Source organism: Pantherophis guttatus, chromosome 1 (assembly GCF_059756535.1).
Source record: "Pantherophis guttatus breed Tessera chromosome 1, ASM5975653v1, whole genome shotgun sequence".
NCBI lineage: Eukaryota > Metazoa > Chordata > Lepidosauria > Squamata > Colubridae > Pantherophis > Pantherophis guttatus.
This window is the reverse complement of record NC_142063.1, coordinates 343688952-343708605: the sequence shown is the minus strand read 5'-3', so window position 1 is coordinate 343708605 and position 19654 is coordinate 343688952. Positions and strand designations below refer to the sequence as shown.

Genomic DNA, 19654 nt, shown 5'->3' with positions numbered 1-19654 from the left:
ATAGTTCAAAATTGATATCCCTAAAACAATAATATTCAAATTCGTTGTCCTTGGTGCTCTCTGAGCTTGGTGGTTTTCTTGCAGACGTTTCATGACCCAACTAGGTAACATTATCAGAGCTAGAAGGGAATGGGATTTGAAGAGTGGAAGAGGAGGAGGAGGACTGCAGGGTCCTTGGTGCTCTCTGAGCTTCATTATTTTCTTGCAGACATTTCATGACCCAACTAGGTAACATTATCAGAGCTAGAAGGGAGTGGGATTTGAAGAGTGGAGAAGAAAGAGGAAGAGGATGATTGTGGAGTCCTTGGTGCTCTCTGAGCTTCGTTATTTTCTTGCAGACGTTTCATGACCCAACTAGGTAACATCATCAGTGCTAGAAGGGAGTGGGTTTTGTAGAGGAGGACAGCTGTGTGGTCCTTGATGCTCTCTGAGCTTGGTTGTTTTCTTGCAAACGTTTCAAGACCCAACTAGGTAACATCATTGTACGAGCCTTGGTGGCGCAGCAGACTAAAGCACTGTTAAGTAACACCAGCTGCCTGCAATTACTGCAAGTTCAAATCTCACCAGGCTCAAGCCTTCCATCCTTTCGAGGTAGGTAAAATGAGAACCTGGATTGTGGGGGCAATAAGATGACTTTGTATAAAAAAAAGAACAGCGCTTAGGGGGGCCGAAAGCCCTACTAAGCAGGTATATACCAAAGTATGAAGGCTATTGCTTAACGCATTGTAAGCCGCCCTGAGTCTCTGGAAAAGGGCGGCATATAAATCGAACCAATAAATAAATAAATAAATAAATAATCAGTGCTGTATCATAATGAGAACAAACCCACTTCCCTTTTACTACTGATGGTAGCCAGTTGGGTAACAAAATATCTGCAAGAAAACCACCAAATTCAGACAGCACCAAGAAGCCCAGAGTTTTCCTTTCTTCTCTTCCTCCTCCGCCTCCTTGTACTGATGATGTTATTTAGCTGGGCTGTGAAACGTCTTCAAGAAAACAACCAAGCTCAGAGAGCCACCAAGGAGCCTTAAGTTCGACCGTGAGCTATATAGATATTATTTTCTATCGGGTGTCTTTTCTAAATCAGCCAAATATTACACATCCACACACGTGCAGGAACACTATATTTATTAAGTCAATAGTTCATTTTAGCAATACAATTACAGAATATCACAATGTTGGTTACAAACATACTCAGGATGGTTTGATGTGTACAAAGAATAAAATTCAAGCACGGCGGTCTGGCGTGATATCAGATACAAAAGAGGGACATGGCATGGCCAAGGATGATCAAAAACGCCTTCATATTAAGGAACAGTGGCACAGAAAAGATGACGGGATTTGGATTTAAGAGACAGTGGGTGGTTTGACTCAGCATTCGGCTGGTTCGTTTCCAACAACGCTGCTGATAAGACAGTTTCTGCTTAATATATGTACATATTTTAATCCCCTTGTTAAGATCCATGGAGTATTAAAAAATAAACGAGTTACTGAAACTGGTAATATTTAAATAAAAAATAAAAGCTCATCCAACCCCCTCCACCCCAAGAAATAACGCTAAAGTTTTTTTCCTCTGTTTTAAAATCTTATTTTCATGGCAACATAGCTCATATCAAGGAATATGCATACAAAGGAAGCCGTGAGATGGTTACACACATGGTACCTGGTGAGGGTTAGTGACCCAACACTGAAGAAAAAAAAAAACCTGGATGTCAAAAACACCAAGTTTCTAGATATCTCTATATATTTATATAGCATATATATTTTTTCCATCTTATTTTTTTTTCCTTCTTCTTTTAATGTCTTCAAACCAAAGAAATCTGCACTTAAAAACAACGCACTAAGGCCGCTTCATGCGATTAAGATACCTACAAATTGCCGTGATAGTACTGTATTTGCTAAAGAGAATCCGGAAAATGGGGTTTTCACGGGAAAAAGGGAGGTGGGCTTCGCTGCCTTAAAAAACATTCCTGAGTTTGGGGAGGGGAGACAAAAACGCATGGAGCCTTTTCGCATGTCCAAAAGGAACCCTAACTGTAAAAACCCATCTTCGCCACATGACCATCTCCTTCCACCCCTTCTCTACAATTCAACAGGACAAAAGGAGCCAAGATTTATTACCTTCCAAGAGACAAACCCTGCCACAGGATCAAATGTGTGTCAAAACCCAAAACCAACAAAAGTTTAAAAAGAAAAAGAAACAGCCGTTAACAAGCAAAACAGACATTGCTATTCAGGCTTGAATGTTGAAGCCAAGGAACATGACAACAAATTTATCTTATCTCGGTTCCTCTCCTCCGTAATGGGCCAGCTTTGACCACAAGGCAAAAAAATTCTTCAGCATCTAACTGGGTGCTGGTTTTTGTTTTGTTTTTTCAAACTGGGAGTGATGGGAACGGTGGTCCAATCCACACGGAAGGCACCAAGTTTGGAGTGGCGTCAGTGTCCGAAAAGAAGGCACGAAGGCTGTGCACGCTTTAAAAAACAAAACAAAAAATAACACAATTCGGAGGAATTGCTGCAGACAAGGTGAGGGCAGCACCTCTCTGCAGTTCATTCAGGCAACTCTTCTATTTTTATTTTTTTCCAGGCTGGCAGGGAGAAGAAAAGAGCTGTAAGAAAGATACCACTTTCTTGAGTTTGGTAATCGGTAGGGATCGAACGATTCCTTAAAATGGTTGACTCTATTTTCAGGGTTTCTTGTTAGCGGCCCGGATGAAATCACAACTCCTTTCACAGGTTAAGCAGAGGTCTTGGGGTTACCTGAGGTCTGCAGCAATTCTCCTGATCCTATGTTGAAGCCTACGTCGCTCTAGGAGGCATGTGAAAGATGTATCGACTGCTAAATGCCGTCTTTTTTCCCCCACCCCATGGTACGAGATCGATTTCAGACATGCACGGAGCGTGAAACGCGGTCATCGGTGGTGCTAAAAAGGCATGGTCCTAAGGAGAGGGGAGCTGGTTGCTCTCCCTAACACCTGGTCCTCTTTCTACAGCCAGTAACTTTATCTGCCCTTTAAAAAAAAAAACCAGTTGGGATGGGATTAAGGGAGAAGGACATAGATGGGATGACAGTTACAAGGACATGGAACGTCCATGGGGGAAGGCAACCGCACGGAGTTTTAGACACGGTGCAGAGAAAATAGCAATGGTGCTTTCAGGATGCATTTCAATTAAGTCTGGTCAATTGTAAAAGACAACGTTTGGGCAATTTTACAAGCTCTCTCGGTTTTGGCGAGAGACTCCAAACTGTCTGTAAGAGTCTTCCACTTTGGCTAGATCGTTGTCCTTCGTGTACAGAAGAGGACAGGTTCAAACTATTGTCCTACGTCAAGTTCCCTACTGGTTTACAAGCCACGAAGGGATTTGCATCCAGACTGTCTAAAAGCAGTCGCCTCAAACCGCGAGCAACTCAGTTCCAGTTCCATACATGCACCTGGGGTGAAAAAATGGGATCCTGAACTCTGCCTCTGTAGATATCCACAAGGAAACAAAACTTTCTAGGCCTCACAAATAGGTTTCCACAGAATCAACCGCTTAAATCCAGAAACGACTTAATCTAGGGATTCCAACTGAGGTGATCATTCCTATTCTGGTTGCCTGGTTAAAGCATCCGTCCACCAACTTCTGTTTGGAACCCAAAGTCCTCAAAATTCACAAAGGATTACCAACAAGTGTTATAGTTAGGGTAACAGTTTTTGCTTAACTAGGACACCATGAAGGTAACAAGTCTGGATGAATTGGATTATCCTATTCTCTTGCTTCATCACCTCCAGCCAAACTTCAATTTAAGGCCAAAATGAAAGAGAAATTGAACAAGACCTACACCTGAAACGTTCTTTCAAGAGCCATTTAATTCTTTAAAGCAGCTGCGAGAAGCTCTGTGTGGGAAAAGTTCTGCAATGATTATCCTTTTATGGGACCTATAATAGCAACATGTCATAACTGTGTCAAATTTTAAGCCTCTGCTCCGCTAGTTCCCCTGTTTCCCTAATTCCCATGCTCTCACCAATCACAATCCTGATCAAATGGGCGAAAGAATTTTGAAGTCCAACATGAGTTTTCAGAACGCCAAAATCCCAAGCAAAGGAAGGAGCAAACATTTTCTATTTCACTCCTGGGAAAAGGACACTTTGCTTGCATCTTCATATATTTATTACAATTTTGACTAAAACCTAATCAAAGCGCTTAACACGACTGTGCAAACGTATTTCACAACGCAAGTTCTCAGGAGTAAGGGGGGGGAAGGAAAGACACCCCCCCCGGGGCTTGCAAAAAAACCCTAATGTCCAAAGGGTGTAACAACTGGAGTTTCTCTGTGTGCAACAGTTTAATTGGCCTAGACTTGAATACCCCCGTGCCCTCTCAGCCTTTAATTAACAGCAACACACCTGAAGTTTGGTGTGGTTCAGCACAACCACATAGCGTTTGCCCTTCACTCTATTTTTCAATGGGTACCATGGCACGCTGGCAGTGTTCAAAAGTGACTCTGAAGTCTGACTTTTATACTTTACAAGAATTCTTCTGCTCCCAGTTGCTCTAGATGAGGGAGTCTCCAACCTTGGCAAAAGACATGTGGACTTCAACTCTCAGAACTCCCCAGCTGGTCATGAGGAATTCTGGGAGTTGTAGTCCAAAAGTCTTAAAGTTGCTAAGTTTGGAGATCCCCTGATCTAGATAACAGCTTATCGGGATTTCTGGGTAGGTGAAGGCAAAGGGATGGGGAAAAAAGAATATTTTTGGCTAAATTACTTTAAATACTGGGACGAACAGATTAGATAAATAATTCCTTGCAAATACAAAATATCAAACTGCACAAATGGCTCCTTGTGGTGCCACTGTGCGTGATTCACTGAGGAATGCAATTTGGATCTTCTACTTTAGCGATAAAACACATTCTCATGCTCCAAAATCCACCCATGATGTAAAACAAGTAATATGGATTAGAAAACAAACATGTATATCATTGGCAACATCAGCACTTGAACTGGCACAGGAAGGATGACCCCACCTCAAAAAAGCATCAACTAAGGAAATTGCTCAAAGCTCACCAATATTTCCTAGTCCCTTCTTTCCAGCAGCCAAAGATTTAAAAGAATTATCTTGTGAGTTTTGTCAAGTTTCTCCATCTGGTTTTGAGTTCAAACTATCCATCCATCCAGTCGTGTCCGTCCCCTGTCCCCCCCGAGTTTTAATTGCAATTTCAGGAAAAAAAGAAGGCAACTGCAGCCAATTTTCCACATGCTTTATATTACCACATCATCCCTCACCTCCAGTGACCTGCAATAACAGGCGGGGGATGATGGGATTTGTGATCCAATAGATCTGGAGAAGGCTGGGGGTGGGAAAGACTGGTCTAAGATTTCAGAGAGGCACCCTGGAATTAAACTTGCTGGTCATCACGAGAAAGAGCAAGGCTTCCAAAAGAACGGGGGTGGGGTGGGATAGGGGGTGTCAAGGATTTTGCACGACTTTATTCGGCTGTGAGATTTTAGCGTGTCATGATTTTCAAAATCAAGGGACCTAAAGAGCCAGCATATGAGAGCTCAGTTCAGACGTCATGCCATCAACACGGGTCTGGCTAATTCTGCAATGAAAAATTTGGGAGGATGGAGCTGCAAGAGAGGAACCAACTCTGAAGGGGAAAAAAAAAAACTTTCTCTAAAGTTGGAGACAATATTTCCTGTGTTTTCACTGCAAATGGGGGGAGGGGGGGAGAGGAAGTGTTCCAGGCATATTTCTTTTGGATACTGTCTTCTTCTTCCTACTATAGGACGGTTGCAACATGCCAGCACAAAAAACAAAACGAAAACATGGATTGATTTAATTTTCCCTTCTGGGATTTCGATCAACTAAATGCAACTGAGAATATAACCGACATGATTTAGGAAACAGGCAGCTTTTGCGTGAGAGGAGACAGGGAAGGAGAGAGAGAGAAGCCATGGTTTTAAAACCTACGATGGGGAATAAAGCAAAGTGAAGTGTTTACATTGCCACTCCGATGGAGAATCCCGCTTAAAGACGAAAGTTAACAATGGGAATCGAAAAGAGCCAGGGGAAGCCCAAAAATCCAGAAACCAAATGAAGAAACGAAGAACTCTCCAGACAAACTAATCAACGGCTTTGTCCCTAAAAGAATGAACCTCTTAGCAACGTACCTTATTATAAGACTGGGGGGGGGGGGAGAGGAGGAAACAGCCTTAAAATATTAAGAGCACCCATACAAACAGGACTGAAGACCTGCAAATTCTTACTAGAGGCATTAACCCAAGCGGAGGTGTGGTTTTCACCTGTCCTCGCTGCCCCAAATCTTTTGGTCAGAGTCCCAAGGCAAGCGGGATTTCTGACTGCCAATGTTACACCTCCCAAACCACCTTTTCAAGGGACCGATCCCGAACTCATGCCCCCAAATCAAAGGCCAACCTCCGTGGAACCAACTGCCAACTCTCTAAAGTATGTTTTTGCTCCGGTCTGTCCCCGCATAAAATTTGCTTCCCAAATTTTTCACCAAAGAATTATAAGATGCCCCGCCTCCAGGAAAGAAAGAAAGAAAAGAAAGAAAAGAAAGAAAGAAAGAAAGAAAGAAAAGAAAGAAAGAAAGAAAGAAAGAAAGAAAGAAAGAAAGAAAGAAAGAAAGAAAGAAAGAAAGAAAGAAAGAAAGAAAGAAAGAAAGAAAGAAGGGAGAGAGGGAAGGAAGGGAAGAAGGAATTCTTAAAAGGCACTAGTTCAAAACAAAAAGGACTGTCCTGCAATATTCTACTTTAAAAGCCAATGGTATTGCTATATTCAGGATAAAGAGGAATATATAAAGCCACTCATTGCTATTTTTTGTGGAGTCCATGGCTTTAAGAACAGACAGGCAGATCTTTCATTCCCCTCCCCCCAAAAATTAAAACGGCAAATAAAATTCATTCCAAATCCTAGAGGTGCTTTCTGCTAGCCAAAGCTCTTTCCCTGGCAGCTTATAAAACCCCTGAAAATAGGGGCGGCTGCCCACCAATACTTTCATATACAGAGACAATGTCAGCATCTCCATATTTAAAACTGAGGTAAGAGCAAGTTTTTTTGTTTCTGCTTTCCAAACTGGGCACCGGACTCCCCCAGGTCTTTCAAAATTTCAATGATTACCTCAACATTTAAAAGACAGTTCATCATTTAAAAGAAAAAGGCAACCCCACCCTCAAATTAAGACAAACTAGTGAGACAGGCATTAACGCTTTTTTTTTTTTTTTTTTAAAAGAGGAAACGACAAGCATTTAAAAATGAAGTTAAGGAAATCGCGTTGTGGTCGATTGTTCGGTGTAACAAAAATAATGAGGCTTAAAAACAGAAAGGGGAGCAAAAGAGACGGTGACTGCCTTGCTGTGCTTTTTCTTCTTCTTCGGATATTATTTCAGTGACCTCTGCAAAGTATAAAAAGGAACCGTCATCTCCAAAGATATAAAATAAAATAAAGCCAGATACTTTAGAAGAAGAAAAAACTCAGCACAAGCAAGTTGCAGCCTTTAGAGACAGCCTAGTTTGAAAAGGCAGAAGGGGAGGATGGAGAAGCATTTTTAAAAGTTTTGTTTATGCAAAATAACATTTTAGTGTGTAATCCATAGTAGTTTAAAAGGCATGATCACTGCAACGGCTGAAAACGGTGGAAGCTGCTAATATATTCTCTGTTCTGTCTTGCCATGTCTCGGGTAGTGTTGAAAATGCACCCTTCATTAAATTAATCTACTGGGTCAAAGGGAACCCGGGGAGGGGGGGGGCATGAGAAACAGTACATAAGGCACTGTTCCACGACTTCTTTTTTGAAGGGCAGGCTGGTCCCCTTTAAATTATTCTGGTCCTGTCACCAAAAAAAATAAAATAAAATAAAAATAAAAATAAACCAAATAAACACCTTGCCTGTATTACAAGAAGAAAGCAAATTGAGGCCAAGAGGTTCATTTTGGAGACTTCTCACCATGGTGGTGCGAACCTACTGGTCCAGTTCACACATTCTTCTCAAAGCTGTTTCACAAACACGTGTTCCTTCTCCAAAGAAATCTCTGTTGCTTTAAAAGGTGAGGAGGAGAAACCTTCCCAGCATCTTTCTGTACATGTGCAGGTTTTTGCTTTTCAATCTTTTTATTTATTTATTTATTTAAATCATCCATACTGTGGAGAGATCTGGGTGCAGAGGACAAAAAGGGTTTTAGGAGCAAGCTTGGTCAGGCAAGGAAATTCTTGAGCCATCTATTTCTGGCATTGTGGGTCAAACGGCAGATTGCCATTGCTGCGTGAGCCCAGGAAAAGATGCTTCCCCCCACACCCCCGGACAGAAGCTAGGTGTCTGTCTGGACACAAGTCCTGATCATACTTTTCCTCCTTTGCATCCAGATTCTGCAGGCCCTAATACTGAATAAAAGTCTCTTGTTTTATTGTAGGAAGAAAATAATCCTGGCACCCTTTTTTCTCAATTAAGAATGCAACTCTTTAAAAACTGTTGAATGGTTTTATTTCTCTCTAGTCTTTGCAGCGATTTTTTGTAAAGTGGCTTTTTTTAGAACAAAATTTTTTTTTTTGAGATTATTAGAGATCTTCCCCCCCCCACGCACGTACATGCTTGTGTGTACGTGTTTGTGAACCATACACATACACACGCACGCACCTTGAACCCAAACAAAATATGCTGTGCTCATGCTTGTGCATATTAAGCACATGTCCGGCTCATGGTCACTCCATCAAAAGTTGATGTCATCCCCAAAATGAGGATTTTTATGGACTGGACCAGTGCTTCAATGTATTTTTTATATATATATATATATAAACAGCTCCGGGAAAGGAGGGGAAAAAGGGGGAAAAAAAATGAAATATGGTTTCGAATTTCACAGTATGACTTTTCCCGTGTAAATCTGGGGGGAAAACGAAGAAGGAAACAAGAATTGGTAAAATTGACCAAGTTCCTTAGCAAATGGGTCCTTCGACGGTCTGAGACATCAGGAAAGACTGGACAACTTGTTCAGTTGATTGAGGGCTGGTGCTTACATCCTCCAGGGCATCTGTGACTGAAAATTGCCGATCCCGCAATCGGTTCCAGTTGGCTAAGATGTTGTGGTATTCAAATACTTTCTCGTAATTGCCAATGGAGTTGTACAGTTTAATGAGGCCCCTGTAGTCATATTCTAGTCCGCTGTAACCTTCCCCAAAAAGCTTTTTTCCTAAAACAACAAAATCGGAAAACCGAGAACAATATTAAAGGCTGCCATATTAAAGTGTGATTTTTGTGTTTTAAAATTATAGGTAGAATTATAGATAGTATATAGATAGAATTAAAAAAAAAAAAAAACTAGAATAATTTTTTGGGAGTGTGAATAAATGGTTTTAGAAATGGACCTCTTCAGATTTTTCCAAGGAAGTTTGGACTTATCAACAGAATAATCCATGGGGGGAAAAAGAGATCCTGGAAGAACTCCAAAGTTTCTTTTTCTGGGAAGAAGTCATCATCTCCAATGATTAGAAAAAAGCTTAACTGTTTGCTCCAAACCCTCCATTATTCTTCCTGCTTTCTTTCTTCAAAGGGAATTTACATTAATTACCTTAATTACACCCAATGATTAACCAGTTAATAATGTAGGTCTAAATTATGAATCTGGGATCTTACTTTAAATGCTTTAAAACACAAGGACCAGGAGAGGCTAACTGGTCAGAAGGATCTCCCAACAGACTTGCTTCAACTGGCTATAAAAATCAATCCATGTATGTATGTATGTATGTATGCATCATCTATCTATCTATCTATCTATCTATCTATCTATCTATCTATCTATCTATCAACTGTCCATCCATCCATCCATCCATCCATCCATCCATCCATCCATCCATCTCTTCCCCTCTCTCCCTATCTCTGTCTGAATCTATGTATCTACATCTATATGTATGCAAAAAATTAAAATCTCGGGTGTTTTCCCGCATCATGTTAAATAAGTTAGTTAAAATGTTTAAAATTCTGGTTAAAATCCTAGCTTAAAATCTTCCAAAAATCCTCACAAGGTCCTTTAAAACCTTAGCTAAAATCCTACCAGTACCTTAAAAGTTTTTCTTTCTAGCAACATTTCGACGGGCTCACAACCCTTAAGAAGACAGATCTATCTATCTATCTATCTATCTATCTATCTATCTATCTATCTATCTATCTATCCATCCATCCATCCATCCATCCATCCATCCATCATCTCTTCCTCTCCCCCATCTCTGAATCTCTGAATCTCTGAATCTATGTATCTACATATCTATCTATCTATCTATCTATCTATCTATCTATCTATCTATCTATCTATCTATCTATCATCTATCTATCCATCCATCCATCCATCATCTCTTCCTCTCCCCCATCACTGAATCTCTGAATCTCTGAATCTCTGAATCTATGTATCTACATATCTATCTACATATCTATCTATCTATCTATCTATCTATCTATCTATCTATCTATCTATCTATCTATCTATCTATCGTCTGTCCATCCATCCATCATCTTTCTTCCCCTCTCTCCCTCTCTGAATCTATGTATCTACATCTACATCTACATCTATCTATCTATCTATCTATCTATCTATCTATCTATCTATCTATCTATCTATCAACTGTCCATCCATCCATCCATCCATCCATCCATCCATCCATCCATCCATCCATCTCTTCCCCTCTCTCCCTATCTCTGTCTGAATCTATGTATCTACATCTATATGTATGCAAAAAATTAAAATCTCGGGTGTTTTCCCGCATCATGTTAAATAAGTTAGTTAAAATGTTTAAAATTCTGGTTAAAATCCTAGCTTAAAATCTTCCAAAAATCCTCACAAGGTCCTTTAAAACCTTAGCTAAAATCCTACCAGTACCTTAAAAGTTTTTCTTTCTAGCAACATTTCGACGGGCTCACAACCCTTAAGAAGACAGATCTATCTATCTATCTATCTATCTATCTATCTATCTATCTATCTATCTATCCATCCATCCATCCATCCATCATCTCTTCCTCTCCCCCATCTCTGAATCTCTGAATCTATGTATCTATCTATCTATCTATCTATCTATCTATCTATCTATCTATCTATCTATCATCTATCCATCCATCCATCATCTCTTCCTCTCCATCACTGAATCTCTGAATCTCTGAATCTATGTATCTACATATCTATCTATCTATCTATCTATCTGTCTGTCTGTCTGTCCGTCCGTCCGTCCGTCCGTCCATCCATCATCTTTCTTCCCCTCTCTCCCTCTCTGAATCTATGTATCTACATCTACATATCTATCTATCTATCTATCTATCTATCTATCTATCTATCTATCATCCATCGTCTGTCTGTCTGTCTATCTCTATCTATCTCACTCTCTGTCTCTTCCCCTATTGTCCATCCGTCCATCCATCTAGCATCCATCCATCCATCCAATCTATAGACAGTGTCTATCTATTTGTCTATCAATTTTCTATAAACGAGGGTCAAGGGGCTCCCAGCGCCACCCTTCCCCTGAAGAGTTAAAAGAATTGACCCACCAATTGCGATGGATCTCAAATAAAGCTTCTCAGCGTTTTCGTACTGATTCATGTCGTAGTTGTAGAGCGAGGCGAGGTGTCCCACCGAAAGAGCGACTTCATAATCTTCTTGACCGAGCAGCTGCTCCTTGATCTGAATTGCTTTGATGTGCATCTCTTCTGCTTCCTGCAATAGCCAAAATGGTAAAGTACTGACTTAGGAGTCGTTATGGCTAATTTTTTTTTCATCAAACCCAAGTAAGTGTCTCTGCCTGCTTGAGAATACAAGCTAATGTTCTTAAAAACCTAAAACAAAAAGCTAAGCTTAAAACTTTTCGGACAAGAGGGCGCATGGGGAATCAGCTGAACAAAGAATTTTGAGATGGAGTGAGATAATTTGAATGAGTTGGTGGAGTGGCTGAATTTGAACCTGCTGCATTCTGGCTGTGAACATCGGTGAAACTTTATTTTATTCTTACGAATGCTGAAAAAGGTGCTTGTCTAAATTAAGCACTGAGGTGGAGAGAAGGAAGTAGGTGTACTAGACCAGGGGACTCCAATCTTGGCAACTTTAAGACTTGTGGACTTCAACTCCCAGAATTCCTCAGCCAGCAAAGCAAAGCTGGCTGAGGAATTCTGGGAGTTGAAGTCCACAAGTCTTAAAGCTGCCAAGATTGGAGACTCCTGGACTAAATATTCCCATGATTGCTACAATTTCTTCCAATCAAGACTTTTTTTTTAAAAGCTGGGTTCATAATGCCTTCTCAGTAATACACCTGCCTTCCTTCTACATACGGATAGTCCTCAATTTACAACCATTCGTTTAGTGACCGTTCGAAGTCACAATGGCACTGAAAAAAGTAATTTAGGACCGTTTTTCACTTATAACTGCATGTCTCATTGAGCAACAGAAATTTCGGGCTCAATTGTTATCATAAATCGAGAACCACCTGTAATAGAGCAAGTTGTTAGCTGACTTATACTAGTATCATATTAACAGGTCTGACTTATTTTGGAGCCATAAAAATGTATGTATTTTTTTTTTAAAAAATAGAAAGAATAAAAATGAAGTAAAAGTTATTTATTTTCATGCTGCTTAATTAAAAAAACAGGCAATGAATGCAGAAAACTTGACCCTCAAATCAATGATCTTCTTTATAACCTGTTGTTGTATGTAGCATGAAGACTAAAGTTTAGTAACTTTGGTGATACAAAAACAACAAAATTAATTAGCAATTATTATTACAAAGTAATGCATTTCAAAGAAAATTTAAATAGTCCAAGTAGTCCTCAATTTACGATTTAGCCACTATTTGAAGTTGTGACGGACCTTTCAAAAGCTGCTTATGACCTGGTTTTGAAGTTAACACATCAGTTCCCCCTCTGCCACCCCCACAAGGCATATTACTTCATCTTGGGCATTTGGCAACCGGCCCACATCTCTGGCTGTTTTGCAGCATCTCGAGTGACTGCAATTTATGATGTTTTTGCCCAAAATCAGTCATAAGTCGAAGTCTACTTGTATCCTGCTGTGACAAAATGCCCATTTTAGCGACATTCCTGCCCACCGCCCTAAGAAAGTTGGATTTACCTTAAATTTCCTCATTGACTGATAAAGTCGGCCAAGGTTGCCGTAGTGTTTTGCTGTCTGAACGTTGAACTCCCCAAATGCTTTCTTGGCCAGCTGGAGAGAGGAGAGGTGCAGGTCGTGAGCTTCCTGGAGCAGCCTTTGCTCGGTTTCCTTATTGTGGCAGTCAATTGCAATCTCCTCCAAGATAAGCGCTTTAAAAGAGGGGGGGGGGAGAGATAAAAAAAAGTGGATTAGCAAGAGCACTTAGACTTATATACCGCTTCACAGTGCTTTACAGCCGTTTCTAAGGAGTTTACAGTGTCAGTATAGTGCCCCCAACAAACTGGGTCCTCATTTTACCGACCTCGGAAGGATGGAAGGCTGAGTCAACCTTGAGCCGGTCAGAATCGAACTGCTGCCGGCCGGCAGAATTAGCCTGCAATATTGCATTTTAACCACTGTGCCACTACAGATTAATAAACGATATTGAAAGATATCTGGCGAGTGAAGAAGACCATGGTCTAAAAGTCATCTTCCGGAATCAAGACAAAGAAGTTCTTTCAGCATTTTTATCCTGCCTCAGTTATCAGTCAACAAGACAAAGAATCTCAGATTGAGCAGATGTTCAGGTAGATCTGTCTCTGGCTGTGACTTTTCCAATCTTCTGTCTAACCGTATCAATTTAGACTTGCAATTAGTCTACCAAGCCCTTTCCACACCAATTATAAGAAAGGCCGCTACAGGTAGCCCTTGACCTATGACCACAACTGGGACCAGAATTTCTGTTGGTAAGCAAGGCAGTTGTTAAGTGGATCACACCCGATTTTAAACCTTTATTGCTATGGTTGTTAAGTGAATTGCTGCATTGTTAAGTGAACCATGCAGTTGTTAAATGAATCTGGCTCCTCCCTCATTGACTTTTGCTTGCTGGAAGTAAGCAGGAATGGTCATGAATAGTGATTACATGACCCCGACACTGCAACCATCGTAAATGCATGTTGGTTGCCAAGTGTCTGAATTTTTATCATGTGATCATGGGGATGCTGTGAAGGATGTAAGCCAATCAGCCAGCCAGCTTTCATGCCTAAAACGGGACTAGAACTCCCAATCTCCTGGTGACTGACCCAAAATCAGCCAGCTGACTTTCATGTCTAAAGTGGAACTAGAACTCACCGTCTCCTGGTGATTGACCCAAAATCAGCCAGCTGGCTTTCATGTCTAAGGCAGGACTAGAACTCACCATCTCTCAGTGGTTTTCATGTCTAAGGTAAGATTAGAATCCATGTCCTCTTGGTTCCAAGCCTGGTGCCTTAACCATTACTAGACCAAACTAGCTCTCGTTGTCAAGGAACTCACAAAGGCTTATCTCACTTATCCCTGTTTCCTCAGAGCGTTGAATTCTCTAAAGCCATCAGTAGCCATTTCTGCTTTCTTCCCATGGCAGCTAAACCCGGCCGGCAGATAATACCTTTAACTCTTTTGGAGGAGGCGAGGAGGAGATGATCTTCTGGGAGAATGTGGGTGATGATGCCAATCGCACGTTCTGCATGAAATCTAAAAGATCAAAGACAAGCAAGAGGAAAACTTGAGCTCCTGGTCCTTATCCTGGAACTTGGCCAGCCCACCTGTGTGATTTGGTGAAAAGCCACGACTTTCCCACTTGAAACAAAGAATATGTCCTGATGACAGAAAACAACAGTGTTTTTTCTCCTCTCCTATTCCTTTCACTCACTAGGCCAGTGTTTCTCAACCTTGGCCGCTTTAAGATGGGTGGACTTCAACTCCCAGAATTGCTAAAGCTGGCTGGGGAATTCTGGGAGTTGAAGTCCACCCGCCTTAAAGCAGCCAAGGTTGAGAAACACTGCACTATGCCATTTATGGAATCATCTGGAATGGCATCCGGAAGCAAACTAGCAACCAATTCAGCACATGAAGCAGAAGTCTTATATGGCTATCCTGAGGCATGCCCATCATTGCTTGCCCAGCTGCGTTCTGGATCAGTTGAAGCTTCCAGATGGTCTTCAAGGGCAGCCCCATGGAGAGACATTGCAGTAGTCAAGCTACGATGTGATTGGGGCATGACTAACTATCTGAAGTACTCCCTGATTTAAGAAAGGGAGCAACTGGTATACCAGACAGAGTTGTGTAAATGCCTCCTTGACTACTACTGACATTTATCTATTAAATTTCTGTGCCACCCATCTCATTGATAAAAGCGACTCTGGGCAACTTGCAATATAATAAAAGTTTTTTTTTAAAAAGCACTACAAAGCAATTAAAATTAGAAAAATTAAATAGAAAAGCTAAAAGCCAAGTTGAACGGTGGGGGCCACAGCAAAAAAAGGCTCTTCTCCTGGACCCTGCCAGCTGAAATTCTCTGACTGATGGGATCCAAAGTAGGCCCTTTCTGCTGGAACAAGTGGGGCAGGCTAGTCCCATTGGAGTGATACCCTGGGCCCATGCCATAAAGGATCTTTAAGATTCACAGCGCTGCGAATCTGGGAAAACCTCCAGACTGTGTACAGGTAGTCCTGGACTTACAACCACAATTGAGCCCAAAATTTCTGTTACTACCCTGTTTCCCCCAAAATAAGACATCCCGATAATAAACCCAATGGGGCTTTTGAGTGCATGGCAATAAGCACTTATTTCAGGGTTCAAAAAAAATAAGAGAGGGTCTTATTTCGGGGAAACACAGTATGTGAGAGATAAGTTAAATGAATTTGGCCCCATTTTATGTCCTTTCTTGTCACAGATGTTAAGTTAATTATCGCAGCGACACAGTTAAGTGACTGTGGCTTCCCCACGTACCTTGCTTGTCAGAAGAAAAGTCATAAAATGGGGCATAACTCACTGAACCAATTTTTCACTTAGCAACATAAACTCTGGACTCAATTGTGGTTTAAAATGTGAATAGCCTGATTTTGGTTTTACAGGGAGTCCTCAATTTAGGACCATAATTGGGACAAGAATTTCCACTGCTAAAGAAGGCAATTGTTAAGTGAGTTGAGCCTGATTTTTGAGACCTTTTTGCCATGGTTGTTAAGCAAATTGTTGCAGTTGTTAACTGAGACACTCAGATAAGTGAATCTGGCTTCTCCCTTTGGCTTTGCTTGCTGGAAGCTGCCTGGGATAGTCACAAAAGGCAGTGACGTAACTCAGGAATGCTGCAACCATCGTAAATACAGGTAGTCCTCAACTTACGATGACAGTTGAGCTGAAAATTGATGTTGTTAAGTGAGATATTTGTTAAGTGAATTTTGCCCCGTGTTACAACCTTTCTTGCCTCAATTGTTAAGTGAATCATCGCATTTGTTAAATTAGTGAAATGGTTGTTAAGTGAATCTGGCTTCCTCCATTGACTTTGCTTGTCAGAAGGTCGCTAAAGGGGAATCACATGATCTTGGGACACTGCAACCGTCGTAAATATGAGTCAGTTGCCAAGTGTCTGAATTTTGATCACATGACCATGGGGATGCTGGAAAGGTTGTGACTGTGAAAAACGATCATAAGTCACTTTTTTCAGTGCTGTTATAACTTTGAACTGTCACTAAATTAACTGTTGTAAGTCGAGGACTATCTGTACATGCCAGTTGCCAAGTGTCCATATTTCGATCACCTAACTGTGGGGATAGATGTAAGGGTGAGTGCCAGCTGTAAGTCGCTTTTTCCAATGCCGTTGTAACTTTGAATGGTCGCTAAAAGAATACTTGTAAGTTGAAGACTACCTGTATAGCAAGTAGTCAAAATCTCAAAAACAAAAGGCTACCAGGTATTTTTATAGCTTCTTATTTAGGAAGGAAAAAAAAACGCAGGACAAAGAAAAATTATCTGTCATGCTGGCAAAAAGGGTGAAATGAATTCTGAAATTTACCATCTCAGCAAAACGTATTTTTCTAACATCAGAATGGACTTCGAAATAAAGAACAAAATTTTAATTGAAATGTTTTAAATTATGGCCCAAACTTTATTTAATTATTTTAAATCTATTTTAACTTTTGTGTACGAATGTTTTATTTTGGCTGTTCACCGCCCTGAGTCCGAAAGGAGAAGGGCGGTATAGAAATCTGAAAAATAAATTAAATAAATAAATAAATAAAATCATTCGGGTTCTAAGAGCCGTGGTAGTACAGTGGTCTAAAGCACCCTGTTATTAAGACCAGCTGCCTGCAATTACTGCAGGTTCGAATCTCGCCAAGGCTCAAGGTTGACTCAGCCTTCCATCCTTTCTAAGGTAGGTAAATTGAGGACCCAGTTTGTGGGGGCAATAAGCTGACTTTGTATAAATATACAAAAGGATGAAGGCTATTGCTTAGCACATTGTAAGCCGCCCTGAGTCTCTGGAGAAGGGCGGCATATAAATCAAAAAATAAAAAATAATAAATAAATATAATAAATATAATAAATAAATGAACACAGTACTCACAGTGCATTATCAAATTTTCCCGAACTGTATTGGTGAACGTAAGAAGAGTATGCTAGATCTTCATGAGCTGTAGCTACATGGATGTTTTTGCCGCCAAACACCGACTGTCTGATGTCCAAGGCTGTCTGAAATAATTTGTGAAAAAAATATTTATCTTAGCCAGTAAGTCAATTTGCAGTCAAAACTATTTTTTTTTTTAACATATCTAACATCAGATTAGTTGCAAACAGAATCTTCTGCCCATTATCCTAGGGTTGGTTACATTCTTGTACAGTATGTTTTAACATTATAGGGACTTGTCCCAAAGGTGCTTTTTCAAGAGGCAACTGGACTTTTTTGCTTTTCTTTGAAGACGTGTCGCTTCTCATCTGAGAAGCTTCTTCAGCTAAAACAGAACTGAGGAAGCTTCTTGGATGAGAAGCAAAATGTCTTCAAAGAAAAAAAACAAGGAAGTCCAGTTGCCTCTTGAAAAAGTACCTTTGGGACAACTATGACCTGGATGACTGAGAATCTCCACAGACATAGCAGGGATGCCATTGCCTTAACTAAGCACATAAGACTGAAAAAAGGGGAAATTGTTTCAAGTTTGGGATAAGACAGCCTTACTTGGAACATTCCAATGGAAGTGGCTAAAGTCAAGTATCACATTAGAGGTAACAGTGGAGAGAAGAAGCTATAATCCCCCTTACTCTTTTCTTTTCCATCCTATGGTCCCAAAGATAGGTACGACTAAGACTACTACCTGTATGATTTATTTTAAAATGCGGGGGCCTTGGTGCTCTCTGAGCTTGGTGGTTTTCTTGAAGACGTTTCATTACCCAATTAGGTAACATCATCAGCCATCATTTTATATACCGTGCTTGCCCTGTCAATGTTGATGAGTGTGTTTTGGGTGGCTCTTGACTGGGCTCTTATTTATTGCCCCTTGTTTGTCTGTATTAGTAGTTCCTTCCCCCCCACCCTCAAGTGTTTTATTTGTTTTATTTATATAACATTCAATTTTCATCAGTGTGTGGTCTGGGTACTAGTAGTTCCTTGATTGATGTATTGTTTACTTTTTGATTGCTGATCTAGTGTTAACCTTGGTAGTACAGTCATCTCTAGCCTTATCTGGGTGTTGCTTGCTGGCAAAGTGGGGTTTTCTTTTTTTTTTTTTTTTACTTTTTGGCTTTTTCATTGTCTCTTTTGAATGGTATGTAGCTGTTGTTTGTGATTTGTCTGAGTGGCCATCAACAGGCACATAGACATAAACAATATCTACATACCACCTCAAAATAAATAAATAATAAATAAATAAATAAGAGACAATCAAACAGCCAAAAAGAGCTTTGGTAGTACAGTGGTCTAAAGCACCCTGTTATTAAGAACAGCTGCCTGCAATTACTGCAGGGTTCGAATCTCGCCAGGCTCAAGGTCGACTCAGCCTTCCATCCTTTCTAAGGTAGGTAAATTGAGGACCCAGTTTGTGGAGGCAATAAGCTGACTTTGTATAAATATACAAAAGGATGAAGGCTATTGCTTAGCGCATTGTAAGCTGCCCTGAGTCTCCGGAGAAGGGCGGCATATAAATCAAATTAAAAAAAAAAAAAGGAAACAAAAAAACCAAACCACCTCCTTTATATAAAGGGGAAGGTATATAAAAATCAGAGCAAACCCCACACTCTTCTAGCACTTCTAAGGCTAAGATATGTGTCAGGGGTTGCCCCAAAGAAGAGGGAGTCAAGCTATTCTCCAAAGCACCTGAGGGTAGAACAAGAAGAAATGGGTGGAAACTAATCAAGGAGAGAAGCAACTTAGAACTAAGGGGAAATTCCCTGACAGCGAAAACAATCAGTGGAAAAACTTGCCTCCAGAAGTTGTGGATGCTCCATCACTGGAGGTTTTTAAGAAGAGACTGGACAACCATTTGTCTGAAATGGTTGAGGGTCTCCTGCTTGAGCAGGGGGTTGGACTAGAAGACCTCCAAGATCCCTTCCAACTCTGTTGTTCTGTCCTGTTCTATTCTCTAAGATGAACAAGCTGCATTTAAAGGCAAATTAACTGAGGGCGGATCTTTTGGCTATACTGCAAAGAGTAGAGGACTGCCTAAAGCACAGGAGCATTACATATAGTCCTCGACTTACAACCATTCGTTTAGTGACCGTTCAAA

At 40.6% G+C, this 19654-nt stretch overlaps 1 protein-coding gene across 1 annotated transcript in view; it reads right to left on the bottom strand.

The window, feature by feature from the left end:
• Positions 1–8471: 8471 nt before the first annotated feature.
• Positions 8472–19654, bottom strand: part of APPBP2 (amyloid beta precursor protein binding protein 2) — a 51757-nt gene continuing 40574 nt past the window's right edge. Inside the window, exons 9-13 of the mRNA XM_034404304.3 lie at positions 17506–17630; positions 14548–14633; positions 13101–13291; positions 11531–11696; positions 8472–9191 (exon numbers count right to left, since the gene is read on the bottom strand). Coding sequence (XP_034260195.1) covers positions 8938–9191; positions 11531–11696; positions 13101–13291; positions 14548–14633; positions 17506–17630 — 822 coding nt within the window. The 3' untranslated portion in view covers positions 8472–8937. The remainder of the gene's footprint in view (positions 9192–11530; positions 11697–13100; positions 13292–14547; positions 14634–17505; positions 17631–19654) is intronic.